This window comes from Oratosquilla oratoria, chromosome 35 (assembly GCF_046742065.1).
Source record: "Oratosquilla oratoria isolate Oo_2021 chromosome 35, ASM4674206v1, whole genome shotgun sequence".
NCBI lineage: Eukaryota > Metazoa > Arthropoda > Malacostraca > Stomatopoda > Squillidae > Oratosquilla > Oratosquilla oratoria.
In genome coordinates this window covers 25,687,443-25,713,670 of record NC_134811.1, presented here as the reverse complement: position 1 = coordinate 25,713,670, position 26,228 = coordinate 25,687,443, and the positions used below count along the sequence as shown (strand labels likewise).

Genomic DNA, 26,228 nt, shown 5'->3' with positions numbered 1-26,228 from the left:
CTCAATTAGGGCAGAGCAGGGACCGGAGCCCCTTCCAGTCCACGGCGAAAAGAGTCACAGGTTCTGTTGGCTAAAAGGTCAAAGCCACGGCTGTGAAAAGCATCAACCCACCCCCACCCCTCGCCCTGCTCACAAGACTGAGCCCGACAAAGTTCTATCCCTCAGAGAAACGACACTCCCACTTCATGGCCCGAGCTCGAGACCTTCTTCCCCGACAGCAAGAAGCGACCCACCAACGTACCTGCCTCCTCCAAAGCCTGTCTACGGGCGACAGCTACCACACAGGTCGTCGACTTCGTGCAGCACTGAGTAGGAAACGGGCAGAATAGCTGCACCCCCCCTCCCTCCTCCCTCAACGGTCTTGTTGGCAATGTCCACGTCTTACTGGCTGCTCTGGGCACCAAGGACGTTGACGTAGCCCTTTTGCAGGAGATCAACTAGCCGGTCAACCGGCTGCTTTGAGTCGGTGGGTACCAGGTATACCATACACCTCGGGCTGGAAGGACGCTCGGCCTTGTCCTTCTCGCCCGGGCCACCATTCCAAGTCCGCCCGTACACGCAGTTCCTTGTGGTGAACAGGTAGAGGCCTTGGCTACCAGCATCACCCTTGACGGGTGCACCCTCCTCCTGTACAACATATACCGTCCTCAAGTGGGTGAACTGGTACTTGGGGAGATGCTCTCCCTAGCTGGCCATGAGCCCACATTCATTGACGGGAACTTTAATGCTCATCACCCCATCTTCCGCTCCCTCCAACGAGGCACACCCTAGCAACGTTGCTTGGGGAGACACTTGAGGTTACTCTACTGTGCTCTGGGGAGTCCACTCATTTGGAAGGGCGACTGAACCCCACTCTGCTCTCTACGTGCATGGCTCTGCGTGGACATCACCTGTTTCATGTGTGACTGTCGCAAGGTCAGGTCGGGTGTTGAAAACAATGTTTTTAGAAAACATAAACTAACGGGACAATACAATTAGAATGTAACAGTTATCAGACTTCGATTTCTAATTATCTAAACATGCTAATTGGAAATCAAAGACATAGATTAAATAGGAACTGTACATTAATTTGAGGCTAGATATAAAAAGATTGTATAGTAGGAGACGGGACCCAATGATTACACAGGCCTGCGTTTGAAAAAAAATTCTGTTCCTGCGGTTTTCTTTAGTGATTCCTAACGAAATTGTTCTCCTAAATTGAAATATGACATTCATTTTGCTCAATCAGGTCTGGTTTTTGAGATACAGCGCACTACTGTTTTTAGAAAAGGGCCATTTTTGAACAAATCCCTTATTTATATAAAAGTTATTTAATAAATTACAATTACTTGTAATAAAAAAATACCGACTCAATTCGACTTTTTTAATTAATTTTAAACTTACAGACTACTTATGAGCTTACCCAGGAGTGCAAAGAAACTATTTTCCAAGAAAAGAAGTCCTTGATGACTTCCGCTTGTGAAGCGATGTTGGTTCGTCGCGTTTAAGATTCCAGCAATAGTCAGCTAACATGTTGATGTCCCAGCGTCCTTGATATCTTGTCTCCATCGTCTTTATGTCTTGGTGAAATCTTTCTCCTTGTTCCTCGCTATAATCTCCACAGTTTGCCGGAAAATAGTCAAGATGTGACTGGAGAAAATGCATTTTTATCGACATGCGAGCTCCCATTTTTTCGAAGCTTTTCATAAGCTCATTTACATGAGATATATTCTGAGCTTCTTTTATTTCCCAGTAAACCGTCGATTACTTTACTAAACGCTCGCCATGCTTCTTGTTCACTGGCTTCCATATTGGTGTAAAAATGCTTGTCCTTTAACAGAGTTCTAATTTGGGGACCATCAAATATGCCTGCATGGAGCTTGGCATCACTGATCTGTGGGAATTTTTGCAGTAGATACTTAAAAGCTTGGCCCTCTTTATTCAGTGCTTTGACAAAGTTCTTCATCAGGCCAAGCTTTTTATGAAGAGGAGGCAGTAAAACATTTTTGGGAGGGACTAGAGGTTGAGCTACCACATTGTGGCAGCCAATTTGGAATGCCTCTTGAGATGGCCAGTCTTTTTGCTTATAGTGAAGACTATCCGCCCGGCTATCCCATAAGCACATGAAGCATGGATATTTTGTGTAGCCTCCTTGCATCCCAAGAAGAAGGCACACAACCTGAAAGAAAACATATTGATGCATATTGATGTACATGGTTTCTAAGAACTTCTATTTTTTGCATAGGCAATTTTCACTAAGTTTATTAGGGGTAGGGAGAAACTAATATGTGTATAATATCCTTCTGTCATTGGTATTTAGAAACAAACATTCCTTGAAATATTTAACAAGTTCAATAAAGTAAAATATATCTTACCTTGAGATCACCACATATTAACCAGTTGTGGTTAGAGTACTTGATTGTATTAATCAATACTTTCATATGTATGTAGTTTCTTGAGAGAGGAGGTTGCTCTCACTAAGACGGGATGCAAGAAGTTGTGCGTTCTCTTTAGAAAGACCAAGATCTCTAGTCAAGTCATTTAATTGACCTTGAGTGAGTGGTCTTGGCAAAGTCATTGTAGACGTAGTTTGATATGTCACTGAAGTGTCAGTGTCATCCACTTCTATATCTTCTATATTGTCTTGTAGCTCAGTATTTTTAGGTGGAGAAGGAACTGGAACTCCTGGACCATGTGGTTGTGGTTTAATGGCAGAAGGAACATCAGGATAGACTACAGTGTGTTTGTTCTTCTTATTGACACCTGAAAAAAGTTTCGCATACTTAATTTACATACTTTTAATTCACTCGACCCTCGTTTCCACATTTTTATACACATTTTTCATACCAGGTAAATTTACAATTTTTAAATACAATCAATTTTATATACAATTTAACCACAATTTTTCTACCAGAATAATACACTATTTTTATACACAATTACAATTTTAATAGGCTACCAAAAGATTTGTATAAACATTTCTAGATTTGTCAAGGACTATATTGTTAAAGTAATTATCTCACCTTTAAGATTTGTCATGCAAAAATAGCAGTCTGTAATGTGGTCCTTGCCTTCTCTCCACACCATAGGTACACCAAATGACAAACAGTTCGTTTTGCCCTCCCTCCAGCGTCTTAAGGCTATGACACAGGCTTTGCAGCACATATGTGGAGCAAAGTTTTTGTCTTGATCACCTAGCTTTATTCCAAAATATGCATTGTAAAGGAACTTTACTAACGGCGTTATAGTGCATTGCTGGTCACTAAAAGTTACCTTTCCACAAACAAAACAAAATCTATCAGGACTGTTTTTACACTTTCTATTCATTTTTATGAAATATAAGGAGTTTTGCTAATGTATTTGCCTGCAAAAAAATTCACAAAGATAAATAAAGTTTTAGAAATACACTTTAAACACTGTTCATAGATGAGAAAAGTCATGGATTAAAAAACCAACACTTAGTTGGAGAGTGAGCAAGCAACACACAACCATTCGCGCTCGCGGTCAGCTAGAGACTGAGCTCTCTAACGTCATCTAGGGAGCTTGGTCTGTATCTTAAAAACTAGACCTGATTGAGCAATATGAATGCTTGATTTGGATTTAGGAAACAAATTTTATTAAGAATCATCTATGAAACCCTCAGGAACATTTTTGACACAGACCAGTGTTATTGCTCCTGTCCTGCATATTATAATTAGGCAAATCCACGCGTAATACAATCGCAGAACGGGGCGCCAGATTCAGTATAAGGTACAAGAGATTATATGTTAATAGGTAATGTGACTTCATTACTGTGGCAAATCCTACTGCGTTATGGTACGGCCGGGACCTTCGCACGACTTATTATTATGGATTATTCTTATTTTTTCCCTTCATACCATTACGTTATACACCATGCCTGATACTACGCACTTGAATTGAGGTGCCATGTTTGAATAAGAAAGTAACGTCACATGTTATATTACAATTGTGCACACAGTAAACTTCCTGGCATTTATATCTATTTGTGTATCAGATTATTATTACTTGCAATGGCAGTGATGCATAGGTGTATGTTTGTATCTGTCAGTTGTAAAATATTAGATGTAATTTGTTTCCAGACAGTTTTTCTTGTCTCGTGATCGATTGTAAAAACTTGAATTGAAGCCCCTTTCACTGCTAAATCATTGTAAACAAAGAATTCGAACATTGGTAGTTTATATTAATTCGAAATTACAATGGAATTAACAAAAATGAAAATTGATCTGAATGAACAAATCTTTAAATTTACGATGTAAAAAAATCCAATGTCTCTATATAATAGGAATAATATATTTTCACATAGCCGCTCTAACAAATACCATATAGTAAACTAAAGCCTTTACTTAGGTAGTCGGACAATTCTTGAATATGGCGACGGAAGGGGAGGAGCGGCTGTCATCAGAAATAGAAAATCAAGATGAAACTGATTTAGTGAAACAGTTAGATCTGCAATTGGAGGAGGTATGAAATACTATCGTTACGTAACTCTGATATACTGGACCTGAAAATGAGTAGGACGTATGTGTTTTGATTGTTAGGGGGTGGTGACATACAACAAATTAAATCATCAAAACAATACCCATATCCTAAATATTGACGTATTATATAGGGGTAAACAAGTTCACTTATCGTTGGATTCAATGCATTATTTCGTCTTTCATTGCCACACTTTTCGAAAGGTTGTCATTGCTCCAGAATAAAGCTCATGGACATCACTTTCTTTGAAGTTGTGTTCAATGCAAAGCTTTTGTATTGCAACATATCGGGCACTTAATCGAGATTTCTTGTATTTTGAAGTGTCATAAGTTAATATATAATAGCTTAGTTAAAAATGACTAATTAAAACATAGTCTAAAAGAATCAGGTTAGAGCTGATAAATAGATGTTTTCTCACCTAGTTATTCTTAGTCTTACCTGATTGACCACCCTAAGTCACAGTGAAACATGCCTGGTCGCAAAAATACGCTGTCCATTAGTTCCTAACCTTACCTAACCTAACCTAACCTAACCTAACCTAACCTAATGAAACTTATCCTGATGTAACTGTTCCATAGAAAAAATAAATATTCCAAATGTAAGGAGTGAAAAACATGTTTGCATGGACATGGTGCTGTAATAGAACCCAAAAAACACAAGTGGGTAGCCCAAAACTGTTGCCATGCTAGCCGACTGCTGAATAGCAAGAGAGGAGCTATGGTGGGCAGAATATGTGCCATATGCAGATTGATGTGAACATGTTAGAAAAACAATACAAAAATGTGTAGAGTGAACAAATAGCAGAAAAATAAATAGTGAACCAGAGAGAATTCTTTCAAGTAAATGGTATAGATATAGATATTATTAGTGATATTAATTTTAGGCCCAGTGATATAGTGGAAGCCATAGGTGAAGTAAAAATTAATTCATCAGGGGGCCAGACAACTTACCAACAGTGTTTCTAAAGAAGTATAAACATACATTAGCTATCCCAGTCTATCTACTATGGAGAAAATCACTGGACAAGGTGGCCATACCAACTAAACACTCAACAGCATTACACTATCCAACAGTAACACTACACGCTCTCACGCAGCAATAATCACAACAACAGATAATCTACCCTCAAACAGACAACAAGCAAACGCACTCATACGTCATTTTGCACAGACAAGCCATCTTACTTCTCACCCTGACGACCGACGCACCATTCGACGTAAGAAAGACTTTCCCACAGACTCAGACTATATACCCTTCATAGACAGTCAGACAAAACTCATAATACATAGTCTCAAGCACTCATCTGCCTGTGGCCCTGATAACATAAGCAACATCCACCTAAAACACACTGGACCACAAGGTATACACGCACTCACAAACATTGCAAACTACAGCTATTCACACAACACTATACCCGACATCTGGAAGCATGGTAAAATAATCACCATTCCAAAACCGAACAAAGACCCAACAATCCCAACATCGCACCGCCCAATCACACTTCTCTGCACCCCCTCTAAAGTCATTGAACGCCTAATACTTAAACTTGTCACACCACTTATTCCCCGTGCTGACTCACAACATGGTTTTAGGCCACTACACTCCACAAACACTCTTCTGACAAACCTCACACAAAGAATTTTAGATGGCATCAATTCAGATAGGCCCCACCAAAGAACACTTCTTATTACATTAGTCATTAGTAAAGCTTTTGATGCTATCCCCCGCCACAACCTAACAAATATAATATATAACACAGACATGCACAATAACACCAAAAGATGGCTGGCCAATTAACTGGCAGGTAGGAATGCTTACGTGTCATATAATGGCCAATCATCACACATCAGAAACATTAAGAACGGAGTACCACAGGGCTCAGTTCTATCCCCCACACTATTTAATCTATACATGCATGACTTACCCACGCCAGACACCTCAGAAATACAAATCTCTTCCTACGCAGACGACATAACAATCACATGCACACATCGTAACACAGACAAAGCTGCAGAAATAATCCAGCCATACCTTGACACACTCAACACATGGTTCATCACAAACAGACTCAAAATAGCTCCAACCAAATCTACAGCAACACTTCTCACAAACTGGACAAAAGAACACAAATACATACCTCATCTCTACATCAACAACACTCTAATACCACACACACAAATACACCGAAAATTCTTGGTGTAACATACGATACATCCATGTCTTTCAAACAACACATCACAAACATAAAAAACAAATGCACACCCAGACTTAACGCACTTAAGTCAATCACTGGAACAACATTTGGACAAAACAAAGAAACTAATATAACAATATACAAACAATGCATACGCTCAGTGTTGAATTATGCGAGTCCTGCATGGGCTCCTAATCTCAGTGAGACACACCACAACACCCTTCAAATCATACAAAACAAAGCCCTAAAAACAATTACAGGCTGCACAAATACAACACCTACAGACCATTTACACCATGAAACAAAAGTCCTCAAAGTCAAAGACCACCTCGACATGAGAGGCACACAAACACTTGCCGCAGCCACCACAAACACATTACACCCGCTACACTACATAGCAGAACACCCACACACACCAAGAAACATTAAAACAATACCCAAAGACCTTTATCACGCACAGATACTCTCTTCTCTTCCTCCACAACCACCAAATACCAGCCTCCGGAAACATATTCATAATCATATCACTCACCGCTCCATTAACACACTGAAAGACAACACACTGCTGCATGCCAGACCCCCTGATATCCACCCTTCTGAATCCTCTCTTCCACAAAAGGACAGAGTCCACTTGGCCAGACTGCGGTGCAGTCACCACACAGCACTTCTAAGCTACCAGAAGAGGCTGGATGACCGCATTGTGAACAGCTGCCCAGGATGTAACACTTCACCCCATACCATACAACACATAATGGAAGACTGCATTATACACAATCATGCACGCAAACAACACAACATACGCTTTATAAAGGATTTGTGGGAAAACCCAGTTTCGGCTATGGCATTCCTTGGGGAGACGGGACTGCTCGGACAGACAGTCTAGGGAATGACAACAACAACAACAACAACTAAACTGAAAGAAGGACTAATCACCCCCAACCTTAAAAGTGGATCATGAGGCCTTCCAGCTAACTACAGACCAATTTGACTCGCCTCACATCTCACAAAGGTGTTTGAAAGGGTAGTTAGGAAGAACCTAGTGAACTTCATAGAGAGGACAGAGCAGTTCAATCTAGGACAACATAGGTTTTGGAAAGGACAGTCATGCTTTTCCTAATTCCTAAGCCACCACAACAGCATCATAGTGTGAGCAGCAGAAGAAGCATTGATGTGGTCTACCTAGACTTCGCTAAATCATTTGACAAGGTAGACCATGGGGTGCTGCTATATAAAATGGAAAATAATATGGGTGTCACTGGAAAAATGGTACTATGGCACCATGAATTTCTAAGTGATAGAAAGCAGAAAGTAATAGTGGATGGAGCCACCTCAGAAACCTCATTGGTAATTAGTGGAGTACCACAGGTCTCAGTGCTTGGCTCACTGCTCTTCCTGGTCATGATGAATGACATAGACCAAGGGGTGAGAACATTGAAAGTGTCCTCGTTTGCAGATGATATCAGGATCTCTCAAGAAATTACAACCAGAGAGGATTTTGAAAGATTACAAAAAGATTTGGAGGCAGTACACAAGTGGTCAAGTGGAAACAATATAGTGTTGAACAACAAGAAATTTGAACTGATAAGATAGAGGCCAAATGAAAATCTAAAAGAGTATCGGTGCACATTGGGTGCAGAGGAAATAAAAACAAAGGAATGCTAATAGACCTGGGTGTGTGGATGAGTGATGAATATGGCTTTAAAGCACACATGACCCACACCACTAGTGCTGCTCAAAATGAGAGGGAGAATCCTTTGAACCTTCAAGACCAGGAAGCCCAAACACTTGCTACCTCTGTGGAAGACCCTGGTAGTGTCAAAGATGGGGGTCTGTGAGCCAACTATGGTCTCCTCACAAAGTCAAGGAGATACAAGATCTAGAAAAGGTCCATGAGGAGGTTAGTTGGGGACTGAAAAACCTCAAGCTCTACTCACTGCAGAGACATAGAGAGCACTATATAGTGATTTATGTCCTGGAAAGTCCTTGGGGTGCAAAGTGCCAAACCCATCACAAAATGAAGGAGGTGATATCAAAGGAAAACACAAAAGAAGGTCTGTAAACAGCTGCTCCCAGTGACTGAAGACTATCCAGGTAGAAAACTTCACCTGTGTTGGCCCTAGATTCAACTGTCTCCCAGGAGAGATAAGGGACTTAATGCATATCACCATGGCCATGGATATTTCAGCCTCAGGAAATTCTTGATCCTGGATGTTTGGCCCTCATTCATACATTTACCAAGGTCATTTTCCCCCATATAAGGGAGGCAGCTGAAGTCAAAAGGCATAATTCTACTCTCACTGATTTCATACCCACACATTCCACTCCTATTCATCAACCCTCCCTCTCTCCCTCTTTTCTTGGCTCCTCCTGGATGACAGGTCATCCTGCATCTCGCCTATTGCCCTGGGTCAGAAGCAATACAGCAGCAAGACATAGCACATCTACAGCAAGGCTGCTTCATTTAATCAGTGACCCCATCTGTCCCCTCTTGCAAAAAAAAAAAAAAAAAAAAGAAGAAGATGGGGAGAAATCCCTTCGGGCTGCATCAAAATATCATTCACACCTAACCACTCCCTAACCCCCCCTATTCTCCACCCACTCCCATGCAACACAGCATCATCCATATACAACCACTCTCCACACTCCTGTCTTCTCCCTTCCTCAACAGGCATCCCCCCTCTTTCTCAATGTCCCTTTTACCCCTTCCATCCATCTTATCCTCAGTCATCCCCTTCTGTGCACTCCATCCACCTCTGCCTTCCACACTTCTTGTAATATACATACTGGTATATACTGCTTTTATATAATGTCTTATTCAAGATAGGTCCATCCTCAGACTGTAAGTTTGTCGTATCAAGCTCTGAGTTGTTGGTAATGTATCACATCTTGATTATTTTGATATCAATGCTGCCAAATGCTTTTAGATTTACAGATATAATAAAATATGGCACAGATAATTTACTTATGCCAGTATTAACTAAAAACAATGAATATCATTGGAATATGCAGACTATGCCTTTGGGCTTCACAGAAGACCTGCAAGACTCAATACAAGACTGCACTCATGAACAATGAATTAAATGGGCTGCAGATGGACATATTTGCCTTGGAAGAAACCAAGCTATCTTCCTTAGGTACCCTGTGAAAGAGAGACTATACATTCTTCTGGTAGGGCAAGCTACCTTAGGAGAGTAGTGAGCATGGAGTCTGTTTTGTCATTAGAAATGGCCTTGTTAGTTCTATAGTACTGCCTACTGGTGTTACTCAGAGGCTGTTGAGGACACATCTCCAGACATCCATGCACCTTGTCAATATCCTGAGTGTATATATACTAACATTAATGTCTTCTCATGATTCTAAAGATCAGTTCCTTGATGAACTTAGGCCCTTAGGGGTGGTACTCAGGCTGTTGAGGATACATCTCCAGACCTCTATGGGCCTTTTCAGTATCATGAGTGTATATACACCAATGCCTATATCTTCTCATGATTCTAAAGATCAGTTCTTTGATGAACTTAGTCAGCATCATAGGGATAGTACTCAGTCTCCAGACTTGGCCTAAGATATCTTTTTATCAGTTCCAGCTATATTTCTTAGTTTTTCTCACATGGAGAGCTGACAACAGCAGAATTACATAGAAACAGTCCCACAATATTACAACACAGACAAATGCTCCAAAGTTTATTCTAAGAGAGATCTGTGGAAAGGTCTGAGGACTATTGCCAGCCATTGTGGGGCAGTGGGTTTTCCACTTGGTGAATAATTGAATATGACCTAACTATTTTGACTTACAGCTTGATGATGATGAATTCCAACTACCACCAGTGGCACAGTTACCAACCCTGGAAAGTATCCTTAATGAGAATGAGTCAGGATCTGTTTCTGATGATGAATTCAGTCTTGCTCCTCCAACTCAGCCAAAGGTGAGATTGTTTTATGTGATCATTGGTTGTTTTTAAAACTCCTACTATCATGCTTTATTTATGATTGGTCACTTTGTCTTTCTTAGTTTTATATATATATTGCTGATAACCACAAAGGAAACTGGAAAAGAAACCATAATTCCCAAGCACTTTCATGATATTTCACATCTTCAGGGGAATACCTCATGAAATATTATGAAAGCGCTTGGGAATTATAGTTTCTTTTCCAGTTTCCTTTGTGGTTATCAGCAATTTATTGGATCATGTGGTTTTGTGATCTTTTTGCATATATATATATATATATACAGTGAGACCTCTCATTAACGGATGTTAATGACCTGTGTTTGCGGTGTTTTCGGTGTTTTGGAGTGGTTTTTGGGTGGCATAGTGATTGCACGCACTAAACAACAGCACCAAAAACACTGAAAACACAGTGAAAACACCGCAAACACAGCTAATTAATGTCCGTTAATGAGAGGTCTCACTGTATATATATACATATATATATATATATATATATATATATATATATATATATATATATATATATATATATATATATATATATATATATATATACACACACACATATATTGTTAGGCTGCTAGTCTTGCCCCATGTTGGGCAGCCAATATTAGGCTGGTTGAGGCAAACTCAGATGGAGAGAATTTGTTTGGTTATTCAGAAATGAATATTGGGTTAATGATAGCTTGCTTCTGTTGGCAAAAAAAGGGGGGAGGGGTCAGTGAATGAAGTGATGACTGTGGGTTTCAAGTCATGTTCCAACTTGGTCTGGTTGTGGGGGAGGGAGAGGAAGTGAGAAAGCAAGGAGCAGTGAGCCAGGCTCATGTATGATGCCCCAAGGCAATCTGAATCCTCAGCATCCGTTCAGCCATTATATACACGGACAGGTCAGGACTCATGCTCTTAATTGGCGTGAGGTGAAGTGTGATGCATGGCAAGTCAGAGGCAAAACATTTGATGCTTGTGATTCATGAAGACAGAGGGTATGAGGCTGGTATTGCACATGAGTTCCTGAAAGAAGCTTTCATGGCTAGGCGAGGCATAGGTTGCGTCATCATTGGCCTATGCCGGTACTGCATGTGTTTCCTTCAAAAGGGCTTTGTGGTGTCTCATGTGGCAGACCTTGGCACTGGTTAGTCATCTTTGGGGACCTAACAGGGTCCATCTTAGGTTGGTGAGCTGCACATGTGTTTCCTCAAACAGTCTTTGTGAGGGTCATGCGGTTGAGGGTGCACGAGTGCGTCCCATCGGACCACTTGCAGGTCAGTAAGGTCATGGGATGGCCATAGAAGAGGGGAGGACAGGAGTGATCACTACTCTTAACATATATATATATACATACATACATATACCAAGGCTTTTTCCCCCTTCCAAGGGAGGTAGCCAAAAAGGGAAAGGCATAAAAACACTCCCACCCATTTCATCCCTAAATACCCTCCACACCCCTCCCACCCTTCCTCTCATCTGAGCACCTCCTGGATGACGGGTCATCCCTGCACCCTGCCCACCGCCCTGGGTCAGAAGCAGTGTCGCAAGACACAGCACATCCACAGCAAGGCCGCTTCATTTAATCGGCGACCCCCCCCTCTCCGTCCCCCTTTGCATATAAGGCGAGGACGGGGAGAAATCCCTTCGGGCTGCGTCAAAATTTACTCACACATACTACCCCACCCCCACCCCCCCGCCCATTCCTCCTCACGCAGTCACAACATCATCCATATACAACCATTCTCCACTCACCTCTGTCTTCCGTCCTCTCCCTTCCTTCCTCAACAGACATTCCCCTCTTCCCCAAAGCCCCCTTCACCCCATCCATCCACCTCATCCTAGGACGTCCCCTCATGTTCACTCCCTCCACATCTGCCTTCCATACCTCTTTTACTAGTCTTTCTTCACTCATTCTTTCCATGTGTCCAAACCATCCTAATATTCTTTCATCAACCCTATCTCCCAAATCCTTTTTTACCCCTGTTCTCCTCCTCACCTCCTCATTTCTCACTCTATCCAGCCTAGTAACCCCCACCATACTTCTCAGACACCTCATCTCAAACACATTCAAACTCCTTCAAACTCCTTCTCTCTTCTTCTCTTATGTTCCACGTTTCTGCCCCATACAGTGCTGTTGGCACAATCACTCCTTCATACAGTCTCCTCTTCGCATCCATTCCCAAATGTCTATTCCTCATTACACTCTTTAAACCACCAAGGCATTTACTCGCTTCTCTCAATCTACATTCTACCTCCACCTTCACTCCACCTTTTCCTGCTACACTTGCACCCAAGTATCTAAAACTATCCACTTCCTCCAGTCGCTCTCCCTTAATGTTCACTTCCAGTCTACTGCCACTTTCACCCCTTGTACATCTCATCACCTTACTTTTACCCACATTTATCTTTAGCTTTCTTCTATCACATACTCTCCCAAACTCTGCCACCAGCTTCCTCAATCCCTCCTCTGACCCTGCCACAAGCGCAGTGTCGTCCGCAAACAACAGCTGGCTCACCTCCCACTTTTCTCCATTTTCTTTAACCATCTCCAATCCCTGACTCAATACCCTAGCATTCACCTCTCGCACCACTCCATCCATGTATAAGTTGAACAGCCAGGGCGACATAACGCATCCTTGACGAAGTCCCACCTTTACTTCAAACCACTCACTCTCTCCATTTCTAATCCTAACACATGCTCTACTACTCTCATAAAAACTCTTGACAGCTCCCAAAAGCTTTCCTCCTATCCCATAAATCTGCATAACCTCCCACAGTGCCTTTCTGTCTACCCTATCATATACATACTGTATATATATATATATATATATACTGTATATATATATATATATATATATATATATATATATATATATATATATATATATATATATATTTATATATATATATACTGCACTTGTGGGGTCAGAGGAGTGATTACAGTATTTAGTGATAGTTTGGGAAGTTATTAGTTAGGAGAAAGTTGAAGGTAAATGTGGGTAAAAATAAGGTGATGAGATGCACAAGGGGAGAGAATTGCAGCAAGTTGGAAGTAAGGAGGAGAGAGGCTGGAGGGAGTGGATAGTTTTAAGTGTTTGGGGTTGCATCTGGCAGGAAATGGAGGAGCAGAGGTGGAGGTAAACTGTAGAATGAGATTGAAAAATGTCATGAGAAATAGTCATCTGGGAAAGGATGCAAGGAGGAGATATGAAGGGGTGATTGTGCCTTCAACACGGGGTGGAGACTTGGAATTTAATAGGCAGAAAAGAGAAGTTTAAATGTGTTTGAGATTAAGTGTCTGAGAAGTATGGTAGGGGTTGCAAGGTTGGATAGAGTGAGAAATGAAGATGTGAGGAGGAGAATGGGGGTGGAAAAAGAACTGGAAGATAGGACTGATGAAAGATTAGTGGTGGGAGTGAGGGTCAGCATGTAATGAAGTGATGGGGGTAAACCAGCTGTGGCAGTTGGGTCTGGATGTGGATGTGCTGTGTCTTGCTGCATTGTTTCTGACCCAGGCCAGTGGACCTTAGGCAGGGATAGCCCTTCATTCATAAGGAGCATAAAAAAAGAGAGAAATTATTGTGGGATGCATGAAGGGTGGATGCATGTTGTGGAGGCACTCACCCCCTTACAAGGAGGAAGAGACATTTTTGTGTGTGTAGAATAGGTGGTATTTATGTAATTGTAGTATATAGGTTTAGAGCTGTGTTCATGGGGTCCTGTCACTTTGCCTTCACTTGTCAAACTTAACCGTAAGTTTATTTATGTCATTGGCCTATTTCATATTTTCATCAAAATTGTTCCATTATCCCACTTATTTGTGTGGAAAGCTATACCTCTTAACATCTAGATGGTGCATTGTAATTTATTGTTTTTGTTACAGACTTCTTTCTCTAATGAATGTGGAGACACCCTATCAATACATTCCCGTGGAAGCTCAGACTCTCGAAGCCATACGTCCTCAGAGAAACAAATGGCTCGACACCGAAGAGAGACTCACAGTAAAAGCCATGGATCGATTCTTCGCCATGTCATCCTTAAAGGCGTGTCTGCCCAGCTGGTTTCAGCTTATGTAGGTAGTGCATGTGTTTTTTAGATTATAGGTCATTTTATATCACATGGAAATTACTTGAAGTACCATTTTTTAATTCAGATGATCTGATTTATAATCAGTTTCTTATATTGTGAGTTTTTCTTTTTAGCAGACAACTATTTGTATTGGTGGCACTAACAGTAATGGCTTTGATGAAGGAGGGAGGGTGGGTGGGATTTAATCCTCTGTATATTATTTTATTAAAATATTATTAAAATAATGAGAGTAGGTAAGGCACCTGGGTTAGATGGGTGTCATGAGGAGTGTCTAAAAAAAGAAAGGTACAGTGATGGTGGACTGGCAGCTGAGGTTGTTGAATGTTTCTCTAAAAGAGAGTAGAGTGCTGGAGGACTGGAGGAGTGTCTGTATAGTTCCACTTTACAAGGAAAAAGGGGACAAGTGTGAGTGTAGTAGTTTCAGAGGGATCAGTTTGTTGAGGGTTGTTGGGAAGGCTTATGGGAGGGTTTTGAGTTAGAGGATTAGGAGAGGAACAGTGTGGGTTTAGGACAGGTAGGGGTTGTATGGATCAGATTTTTGTGGTAAGGCAGATATATGAGAAAGCTTTAGGAAAAGATAAGGATGTTTTTTGGGCCTTTATGGGTTTGGAAAAGGCTTATGACAGGGTAGACAGGAAGGCACTGTGGAAGGTATTGCAAATATATGGGATAGGAGGAAAGCTGTTAAGAGCAGTCAAAAGATTTTACAAGAGTATTAGGGCCTATGTTAAAATTGGAAATGAATAGAGTGTGATTTGAGGCAAAGGTGGGACTTTGCCAGGGTTGTGTTATGTTAGTATGGCTGTTCAATTTATACAAGGATGGGGTGGTGCAAGAGGTAAATGCAAGGGTAATGGGTCAGGGATGGGAGATGGTTAAAGAAAATGGAGTTGTTGTTTGCTGATGACACTGCACATGTAGCAGGATCAAAGGAGTGATTAAGGAAGTTAGTGACTGAGTTTGGAAAGATGTGAAAAAAGGAAGTTGAAAATAAATATGGGTAAAAGTAAGGTGATGAGATATACAAGAGGATAGGATGGCAGCAAATTGGAAGTGAATATTAAGGGAGACAGACTGGAGGAAGTGGATAGATTTAGATACTTGGATGTGAATATGGCAGGAAAGGGAGGAGTGGAGGTGGAGGTAGAATGTAGATTGAGAGAAGTGAATAAATGCCTTGGTGGATTAAAAAGTGTAATGAGAAAAAGACATTTGGGAATGGATGCTAAGAGGAGATTGTATGAAGGGGTGATTGTACCAACAGCATTGTATGGGGTAGAAACATAGAACATAAGAGAGGAAGAATTTAAATGTGTTTGAGATATAATGCCTGAGAAGTATGGTAGGAGTTACTAGGCTGGATATAGTGAGAAATGAGGAGGAGAGCAGGGTGGAAAGGGAGTTGGGAGATAAAGTTGATGAAAGAGGGTTGGGATGATTCAGACACATGGAAAAAATGAGTGAAGAAAGATTGGTAAAAAAGAGGTGGGAGGAGTGAACATGAGGGGCTGACCAAGGATGAGATGGATGGATGGGGTAAAAGGGGCATTGGAAAAAAGGGGATTGCCTGTTGAGGAAGGACAGGAGAGGACAGAATATAGGGGTAAATGGAGAATGGTTGTGTATGGATGATGGGATGGAAGGGAGTGTGCGGGGGATGGGGGAGGTGAGGGAGTATGTGTGAATATTTTGAGATAGTCTGAAGGGATTTCTCCCCATCTTCTCTTTTTCTGCATGAGGGGATGGAGAGGGGGTTTGCCGATTAAATGAAGCGACCTTGCTGTGGATGTGTTGTGTCTTGCTACATTGCTTCTGACCCAGGGCATTGGGCAAGATGCAATGATGACTCGTCATTTAGGAGGAGCCAAGAAAAGAGGGAGGGAGGGGTGGTAAATGGGAGTGGAATATGTGGGGATAGAATGGGTGGAAGTGGATTTATGCCTTTGACATTGGCTACTTCCCTTGTAAGGGGGAAAAAGCCATTGGTATATGTTTGTACAGTAGCCGCGAAAAGTTTGGGCGCAAAATTATAGGCGCCCCAACTTTCCCCTAAACTCAAAACATGCGAAAAATACAACTTTCCACCCAAACTTTTCGCTATTTTTCAATGCTAGCATTTGTACCCGTATTTAGCCGAGACAATACAGGTACACCTCACCTTACGTCGTTAACCCCTTCCATACGGTGCCGCACACGTAGGCGTCATGAGGAGCAAGTGGATTCGCGACGCTGCCATATCGGCGTCTTGATTATATTTATTGTAGTCGCCCCTGTGTTTTTACATTCTCCCAAATGCGCCCTGAATCCCATTCTCTGTGGTTTTCAAAATTCGCGGGTGAAAGAGAGAATGATCGATATAAGCGGTGACTATATTTTATTATGCGAGTATTATTACGACACGTCATACTGCTGGCATTGGCTGCTGCCCGCGAGATTTAAGTCCCGTACTGAAGTGGTTAATTGGTTCCAGGAGACACGACGTAAGTCGAAAAATGACGTAAGTCGAATTAGCTTACAAGTAGGCTAGGTAGGCCTGGTGTAGCCTAGGCTAAACTGCCAATAGCCATTTTTCAGTACTTTATTTTACTTTTGATTGCATTTTTTATTAAACAAGGTTAATAAAAATCTATTTTAAGTTTCCAAACAGAACATTTATTTATCATTTTGTAATAAAGTATAAAAAAGTACCTGTACTTATTCATCAATACGTACAATTTGCTGTACTTTATGAATGCATTGTCAATTACATACGGTGAAACAAAACAAAAAACAAATAAATAAAAACTAGTTTAAGCTTACAATCATTTTGTAATAAGTGAAAAATTGAATAAAGTATTTTTAATTTACCAATGCAGTACATACATTATGTCGATGTTTACGCGTTGCTATTTCGCGGTGCTGTACTCTATGAATGCATTGTCAATATCATACGGTAAAACAAAACAAAGAAATAAAAACTATTTCAAGCTTACATATAATCATATTGTAATAAGTGAAAAACTTTAATGTATTTTCAGTTTACCAAAACAGTAGATACAATATGTTGATGTTTACGTTGTAGACGTAGATGGCTGGGGATTGTCGACATCAACATCAGCTGATTCTCATCGTTTGACGCGTAAAAACTGGTCAAGAGTGCCTTGAACCGTCTTCTTGTTCTTTTCTTCAAGGATTAGATTATAAGGAGCAAAAGCTTCATAACAAGCCCCCATTATCTTGGAAAAGCGTTGAGCATTTGGATCCATATCCTCAAACATAGCAAGACCTTTTTCGATGTGTGCAAATGCTTCCTCCATTTTCTTAATGGTGAAGTGGCGTGGCTCAGATTCATCATCCTCTTCTTCTTCTTTCTTTTGTTGCTCCTGAAGTTCCATCAAATCCTTGTTCGTCAGTAACTCCTTGTCTTTTTTAAATAAATCTGTGAAATCCTCTTCCTCCAAATTCATATCCAGCTCTTTGCTCATTGTAACCAAATCTTTGTTGACAACAACAGTATCGAAGCCCTTAAACTCGTGCACAAATTGCGGGCATAGCTTTTTCCATACACCATTCATAGCAGTGCTCTGAACATCATTCCATGCTGCTGCTACATTCTGTAAAGCTTTGTAGATGTCATATCCCTTCCAAAAGTCGCGAAGTGTGATAGACTCATCCATTTCAATTGCAGCTATTGCTTGCCGTAGCGTACGCTTCATATAATAACGTTTGAAGATAGCAATTATCCCCTGATCCATTGGCTGGAGAATAGACGTAGTGTTTGGGGGGAGGTATATGACGGTAATGTTGGGGTGAAAATCTGCGATGTTTTGTGGGTGGCCAGGAGCATTATCTAAGATAAGTAAAACCTTAAAAGGAATCCCCTTCTCCTTACAATACTTCTCTGCTGCTGGGACAAAATGATTGAAAAATCAATCTTGGAAAATAACAGTGACCCAAGCTTTTGAGTTAGCCATCCATATAACAGGGAGAGATGCTTTGGGTATATTCTTCAGGGCACGGGGGTTGTGTGCATGATAAACAAACAGAGGCTTTAATTTAAAATCTCCTGCACAGTTACCTCCCAACATTATGGTCACACGTTCTTTTGAGACCTTGTAACCTGGAATCGTTTTCTCTTCCTTGGAAACAAATGAACGATCTGGTAATTTCTTCCAATATAATCCTGTTTCGTCTACGTTGAAAATTTGCTCAGGAAGAAACCCGTTTTCTTCGATGATTTTCTTCAGTGTAGCAGGAAATTCCGCTGCTGCTTGTTCATCAGCTGATGCGATTTCACCTTGTCTTTTAAGTAAGTGATAATTTCTCCTGTTTTTATATCTCATAAACCTTCCAGGACTTGCTTTGAAATCTACATCTTTCTCATCTGGATATTTTTCCTTTAGGTCCTCAAACAAAGACAACGCTTTTTCCTGAATGAGCTCTTGACCAAGATTCGCATTCTGATGATTCCTCCTATCAACCCAAATCGAAAGAAGATTTTCCATTTCTTCAAATATCTTACCTCTTTTCTTGTTGATGATCGTGTTCTTCATCAATGGGGCTTCAGATGTGACATGTGTTAAAATCTTGTCTTTATTATGCACAATCGTTGATACAGTTGTCCGACTTACTCCAAAACATCGTGCAATCAATACAACTTTTTCACCATTACAATGACGTTTTATCATCGCCATTTTCTCCTCCAGCGAAATAGCATGACGCTTAGCACTTTCACTAGAACTTTTCTTAGGAGGCATGGGGGCAAATATTACAGTTACAAGTGAATGTTAATGAGAAAATTTACAAAACTTCAGTAAACAGATAATAATCCAAAAGAATTGCGGCAGTCGAGACGCCGCTTAGGGTAAATACGTATTGGAAGTACCGTTGCGATTTCATGTTCTAGTGGACTAGGCCATACTACTTTATGGTATATATTTTAGCAGTTACTGAATCTTTATATAGTTTTACATGCTTTTATTCTTATTTATTGTAACATGAATTGCTTGAAACGCTTGAAACGTTTTTTGGTGTTTATGCGATTCCATTATTGGCTGACCGACGTAAAGTCAAGTAAAACGGCAACTTGAATTTTTTCCACATTATTTTTGAAAACCGACGTATCTTCGAAAATGACGTAAGTCGAGGTGTGCCTGTACACACTATTTGGCAACTCTGTTTAGGTGCACTCGATGTCACATGGAGTCAGTTTCTAAACATCTCTCACGGAGAGTAGTCTTTTTTTTGCGGTGGTCTCTGTTTTTGTGCCTTGATATCTCCGTAATGGGAAGTGGTAAAGAGCTGGAAAGAGACACAGTTGTTACAATCATAACCCTCTATAAGGAGGGTTATAAGTGTAAAGATATTGCTACTCGTGTGGGAATTGGAGTGCGTCAAGTGCAAAAGTGGACCAAGAAATTTCGAGACGAAGGAAGTGACATCATTCGTACTCCAAAGCATCGCTCTGGTCGGCCAAGGAAGATATCAAATCGTACTTCTACGGTTCTAACTGCCTCCTACGGTTATTAGGAGGCAGTTAGAACTGTAGAAGTACGATTTGATATCTTCCTTGGCCGACCAGAGCGATGCTTTGGAGTACGAATGATGTCACTTCCTTCGTCTCGAAATTTCTTGGTCCACTTTTGCACTTGACGCACTCCAATTCCCACACGAGTAGCAATATCTTTACACTTATAACCCTCCTTATAGAGGGTTATGATTGTAACAACTGTGTCTCTTTCCAGCTCTTTACCACTTCCCATTACGGAGATATCAAGGCACAAAAACAGAGACCACCGCAAAAAAGCAAAAAAAAAGACTACTCTCCGTGAGAGATGTTTAGAAAGTGACTCCATGTGACATCGAGTGCGCCTAAACAGAGTTGCCAAATAGTGTGTATTGTCTCGGCTAAATACGGGTACAAACGCTAGCATTGAAAAATAGCGAAAAGTTTGGGTGGAAAGTTGTATTTTTCGCATGTTTTGAGTTTAGGGGAAAGTTGGGGCGCCTATAATTTTGCGCCCAAACTTTTCGCGGCCACTGTATATTGTTTTCTTCCCTATCACAGGATAGATCAGAAATCATCCTAATATGTAACAGTTAACAAAGTGGGTGGGGTGGCTTTACAGATTGATGATGGTTCAACTCAATATTTCTCATTTCCTACTTAGAGTAGGGATATATTGTCCACTTCAGATCAGTAGGTTCCTCTTGATGTTACAACAATATTTATGAGGCTCAGCCATGTTGAGGCTGGGCAGTTCAAGGCAGGCTTCCCTACCCATCCAACCTTCTGAATTAACACCAAAGTCTTCCCCCTTTAATTGAGATTCTTGTATTTGCACCAATTTGAATCTATTACATTTCATGGGATCTAGAGAGCAAATTTCTTGCTTCATAAAGTTAAATGTAGTACAATATTATTAAATATGCTTTTGTATACAGGAGCGGGTTGGAGCTGGCCTTCCCACTGCCATGGCTGTCAGCAATGTAATTTGTGTCGGAACAAGTCACGGGCTTGTTCTTGTTTTTGAACCAACACAGGCACTAAAATGGTGTCTAGGGTCAACACAGGTATGTTGTCAGTACTTTTTTTAAAGAATTTTATGTATTGAAGTATTAATTGTTATTATTTTTTAACAAAAAACCCTACTCCTCTCCACACCTCTCCTCTCCACCCCTCGTCTTCACCCCTCCTCCCTACTGCCTGTCCATCTCCCTGCCACTCTCCCGATCTCTCCCTGTTTCTCTCCCTGTTCCTCTTTCTCTTACTTTCACTCCCCCCTCCTTTTATACAGGGTGTGGCAGAACCGATTGAGCAGTTTTGAGGAGTTGTAAAAAAGTAATGGGATGATATGGAGAAGAAATGTTATTATACTCGAGGGTAGCAGTACATACCATTCATAATCCTTAAGTTCTGAAAGTAATGTCCTCAAGATGATGGTTTTAGCAGCAACACTCTGTTGGAGTTGATTTCTGAAGTTTTGTACATCATGTTCACACATACTGTGGGGTATGGAATTAACTTCTTCAATAATTCACTCCCTTAGCTGTGGTATGGTGTGAGGGTGCTGTTTAAATACCTTTTGTTTCAGATATCCCCAAAGAAAGAAATCACAAATGCTCAAATGAGGTGGCCAAGCAGGCCACCCTAAATCACCCCTCAGAGAGACCAGACATCCGTGAAACATTCTTCCTAAAACATTGAGTGAATTTTGGGCTGTGTGAGCTGTAGCCCCATCCTCTTGGAACCACATGTCCCCCAATTCCACATCTTCAACAGTCTCTTCCATTCTGGTTTGTGGAAAATTTTGCAACATTGAGACATAACATTCAGAATTCATGGTCACAGTTATTCCTTCCTCCTCAAAGATGTATGAGCCTATCACACCAAATTGTGATTCGGCACACCACACCATTAATTTAGGGGAATGTAGCAGAGTTTCCTGGATAATTTGGGGGTTATATTCAGTCCAGTAGCAGAAATTTTACTTATTTACAGCCCAGCTGAGGTGAAAATGTGCCTCATTGCTACTGAAGAAAGCTGCCTCAGGAGTGATCTGTGCAAGCATTTTCTCACACAGATTTCGGCGGTTGGCGTAGTCTACTTGGTTCAATTTTTGAGCCATCATTATTTTGTGGGGGTGGAAATTCAAATCCATATGCAGAATCCTCCTCAAACTACGGTTGGAGATTCCCAAAGCAACAGAGCAGAACGTCTCAGTCATTGCTGATCTCACCATCTCCACATTTTCTGGTGTTCTGATGGACCCGTATCGGCCATGCATATCTCTTCTTAGTGTGCTACCAGTTGCCTCCAACTGCCTAACCCAGGATTGAATTGTGTTTGCCTGAGGAATGGCAGATTGATTGTTCTCAAAATACACGCGCATGGCAAAGCTGCGATATGCCCCCATCCATACCATGTTGGCTACTGAAATGGGGATGTCTACGGAGCAGAGTGAAACCATATACACCTCCCTCTGCCCTCTTCCCCTTGAGCATTGACTCCTCCTAACCACTCATTTGTTTCTGCCGCACCCTTTAGCATTTCATCATCTTGATACTGTTTTTTTTTTTTATTGACAGATTGGGGAGCAGTATGGGTCAGTATCTGCTCTAGCACTCAACCAAGATTGCTCTCGCCTGCTTGTAGGGTTTGCCAAAGGACAGATTTGCCACTATGACCTCACCACTGGCAAACTGTTGCAGACTATCAGTGATGCTCATACACCATACAGTGCTGTTCTTCATCTAAAGGTGAATTTATCTTTTTTTAGTATAGTGCATATATTATGCTCTGTCATTGTATTCTATCTATATACCAAGGGCTTTTTCCCTCTTGTAAGGGAGGTGGCCAAGTCAAAAGGTACATACCCACTCCCGCCCATGCCACTCCCATCCACCACCCTTTTCTCCCACTCATCTTAGCTCCTCATGGATGAAGGTTCATCCCTGTATCCCACCCACTGCCCTGTGTCAGAAGCAATGCAGCAAGACACATTGCCCAAGTGATGCCCAAGGAATGGAGTAAAGAATACGAATTGAAGACATGTTTGAAACAATTCCATGTTTGTATATGTAAAGAAGTGTGTTTTATGAATCATGAAAGCATCTGAAGACTAGACTCATCATGGCAGATTATGGAAATGAGTACATACATATACATATACCAAAGGCTTTTTCCCCCTTACACGGGGGTAGCCAAAAAGAAAAAGGCATAGAAACCACTCCCACCCATTCCATTCCCTACATATTCCACTCCCCTCCACCCTCCTCCCTCCCTCTTATCTTGGCACCTCCTGGATGACGGGTCATCCCTGCATCCTGTCCACTGCCCTGGGTCAGAAGCAGTGTCGCAAGACATGGAAATGTGTAAATAAAGATATATTGACTTCTATACCTTAGCTGTGAAAGGAAAGAAGGATATACCCTGACTGGTTGCTATAACAAGGTCTTGTATGCTGTGTGTTGGTAAGAGTCCATGGCATACCTTGTTTCACATAACCTAGGTTACAAAAGAAGTGTAAATCCATGTTACTTTTTACATACATATACCAAAGACTTTTTTCCCCCTTACATGGGGGAACTTTTATGTTACTTTTTACTTATAGAAAGAGAGGGCAATGAAGACCTCTTTTATTGAAGCATCTTGCCAGTGCTTTAGTTTTCAGAATAAAGTAGAATTGTGACTTGCAAACGTAGTCTTTGAATATGTGCTAGAATTATGATTATTCACAATGGTGAAAGAATATTGGGATGGTTTGGACATATGGAAAGAATGAATGAAGAAAGATTAGCAAAAGAGGTGTGAAAGGCAGAGCTGGATGTGAACAAGGAAGGGAGAAGGCAGGAGATAGGGGTGAGTAGAGAATGGCTGTGTATGGATGATACTTTGATGCAATCTGAAAGGATTTCTCCATGTCTTTATTTTCCGCATGTGGGGATGGAGAGTGTGGGTTGCTGATTAAGTGAAGTGGCCTTGCTGTGGATGTACTGTGTCTTGCTGTATTGCTTCTGACCCAGGGAGTAGGCAGGAGACAGGGATGACCTTTCATGCACAAGGGGCTAAGATGAGAGAGAAAAGAGGGTGGTGGAATGGGTGAGAGTGGGTGCATCACTTTGACTTGGCTACCTCCCTTATAAGGAGTAAGAAGCCCTTGGTATATAGATAGATGGCAGCTGCATTCCTGGACGAGCACTCTGTATGGTTCAATCTATGGGCTATATTGTTACCTTATACACACCTTACACTCAACCTTTTGCTCAAAGGGGGCTGTGATGGTTTGCAGTATCAGTGAAGCTTTAATACCATATGTAGGGGCTGATCTTGGTCTGTAACATGACAGCCCACAGCACTGACCACTAGACCAGCAAACTGTGTTGCAATATATGTTATATTTTCATGGTAATATGTGTGTGTTCACTTGGTACACACTTGTTTATATATTAGTTGTTTTACATCATATGGAATGTTTCTATGCATTTCAGTGGACTGACTATCCAGGACTTGCCATTATTAGTGACAGTGGAGGATCTGTGTTTGAACTTGCTGTCAAGAGAACAATGGGCATGAATTCAAACGAGTCTCTGTGTATTTTCTCTGGAAGTCGTGGTGAGGTGTGTGTTGTGGAACCACTCTTGATGTCGCAGTTCCATGTCACACCTACAGGAGATACAGTCATTGTTGCTATGGCAACCATATCCAAGGTAATGTTGTGGAAATCATAGCGTTTTAGTTCACTGTGGTGTACTTCAGGTGGGTGAGGAGCCTATGCTAGGAGGTGTGTAGCTGAAGCTGAGGCTGTCACTTTTGCCCTATGTGCTTGGACTATTAGGGTAGGTAATAGTCATTGCTGAGAATCAGAGAGGAGTGCAGGATTCAAACCCACTATTAAGCAAGAGAGACCAGCATGCTTCTGAATACACCTCCAGCAAATTTGTGTACTGTACTATCAAACAAATTCCTGGTGACAACTTTACAATTAGGCACCCTAACTTACACACTCTGGAAAGATGCAGAGTGTGGGGTGATCTAATGAGGTGCTGAAGTGGATCAAAGGCTTTAACAAGGGTGACACAAACAATGTCATCATAGTAAGACAACAGGGCAGGACTTGCAGTAATGGATTTAAACTGGACAAATGTAGATATAAGAAGGAAATAGGCAAGAATTGGTTTACTAATAGGGTGATCAACAAATGGAATAGACTTAGTAACCATGTAGTTAGCATTGAAACTATCAGTTGTTTTAAGAAATGGATAACTTATGGGTGGGGATGACAGGTGGAAATGGACATGGAACTGCCTAGTGTAGGCCTTATGGTCTCTTGCAGTCTCCTTCATTCTTATGTTCTTATGTAATTAAGTAAATACAGATTTTATTCATGTAAAAGGATATCATGATGCTGTCTTATGCTGTCTTGTTAATTAAAGATTGATTGTGTCATTCAGTCCTTAAGACTGTATTTAGTTGAATGAAATTGTTATGTATCATTCAACTTGTAAGCTTTTGGTTTCAGGGTATTATTAAGTTGAATTTGGTGTTTTCTTTTCCACATTTCTGGCATGGAAAAGTCATAATTTTAATTCAATACAATGGAAGAACCAGTGAGCTGATTATTAAGAACATGGAAAGGCTAGTTTAGGGCTATGATCATAGATGAATTCTGATTTAATTAATGTTTACTGACTGTGGATCTCTTGGTCTTGTTGTTATTAATTTTTCATAGTCAACTTTGTTATAAATTAATAGGTCTTACCTCCCTGGTTTTGAGTAACCAGTGACTAAATTTTTCAGGTAATTGTAGTTTCATTAAAGCCACACTTGAGGGTTCTGTTCTCCCACCCATTGAAATGTGATCAGAAGACGCTCCCTCTGCTGGCATGGCAGTTTGTTATTATTCAGACGCGCAATGGCAACAGAGTCATTGATCCAGTATTGGCCTTTGGTCGGGAGGACAGCGTTTATTTCTACCAGGTGAGTTCAAAGGAATTATGTTTATATAGGTGGAGATTAACTCACATCCATCCAAAAAACCCATTCACATCTTCTT

General features: G+C 41.0%; 2 protein-coding genes across 2 annotated transcripts in view; one reads left to right on the top strand and one right to left on the bottom strand.

The window, feature by feature from the left end:
- Positions 1-795: 795 nt before the first annotated feature.
- LOC143018815 (uncharacterized) lies at positions 796-3,467 on the bottom strand. Its single transcript, XM_076174391.1, has 3 exons — positions 3,003-3,467; positions 2,355-2,742; positions 796-2,158 (listed from the first exon to the last, which is right to left on the bottom strand). The coding sequence occupies exons 1-2, from the start codon at positions 3,304-3,306 to the stop codon at positions 2,417-2,419; spliced, it is 630 nt and encodes a 209-aa protein (XP_076030506.1). The 5' UTR covers positions 3,307-3,467; the 3' UTR covers positions 796-2,158; positions 2,355-2,416.
- Positions 3,468-4,306: 839 nt separating this feature from the next.
- Vps8 (vacuolar protein sorting 8) overlaps positions 4,307-26,228 on the top strand; it is a 94,213-nt gene continuing 72,291 nt past the window's right edge. The window contains exons 1-7 of the mRNA XM_076174111.1: positions 4,307-4,461; positions 10,465-10,593; positions 14,489-14,677; positions 21,118-21,246; positions 22,762-22,932; positions 24,664-24,882; positions 25,973-26,152. Coding sequence (XP_076030226.1) covers positions 4,369-4,461; positions 10,465-10,593; positions 14,489-14,677; positions 21,118-21,246; positions 22,762-22,932; positions 24,664-24,882; positions 25,973-26,152 — 1,110 coding nt within the window. The 5' untranslated portion in view covers positions 4,307-4,368. The remainder of the gene's footprint in view (positions 4,462-10,464; positions 10,594-14,488; positions 14,678-21,117; positions 21,247-22,761; positions 22,933-24,663; positions 24,883-25,972; positions 26,153-26,228) is intronic.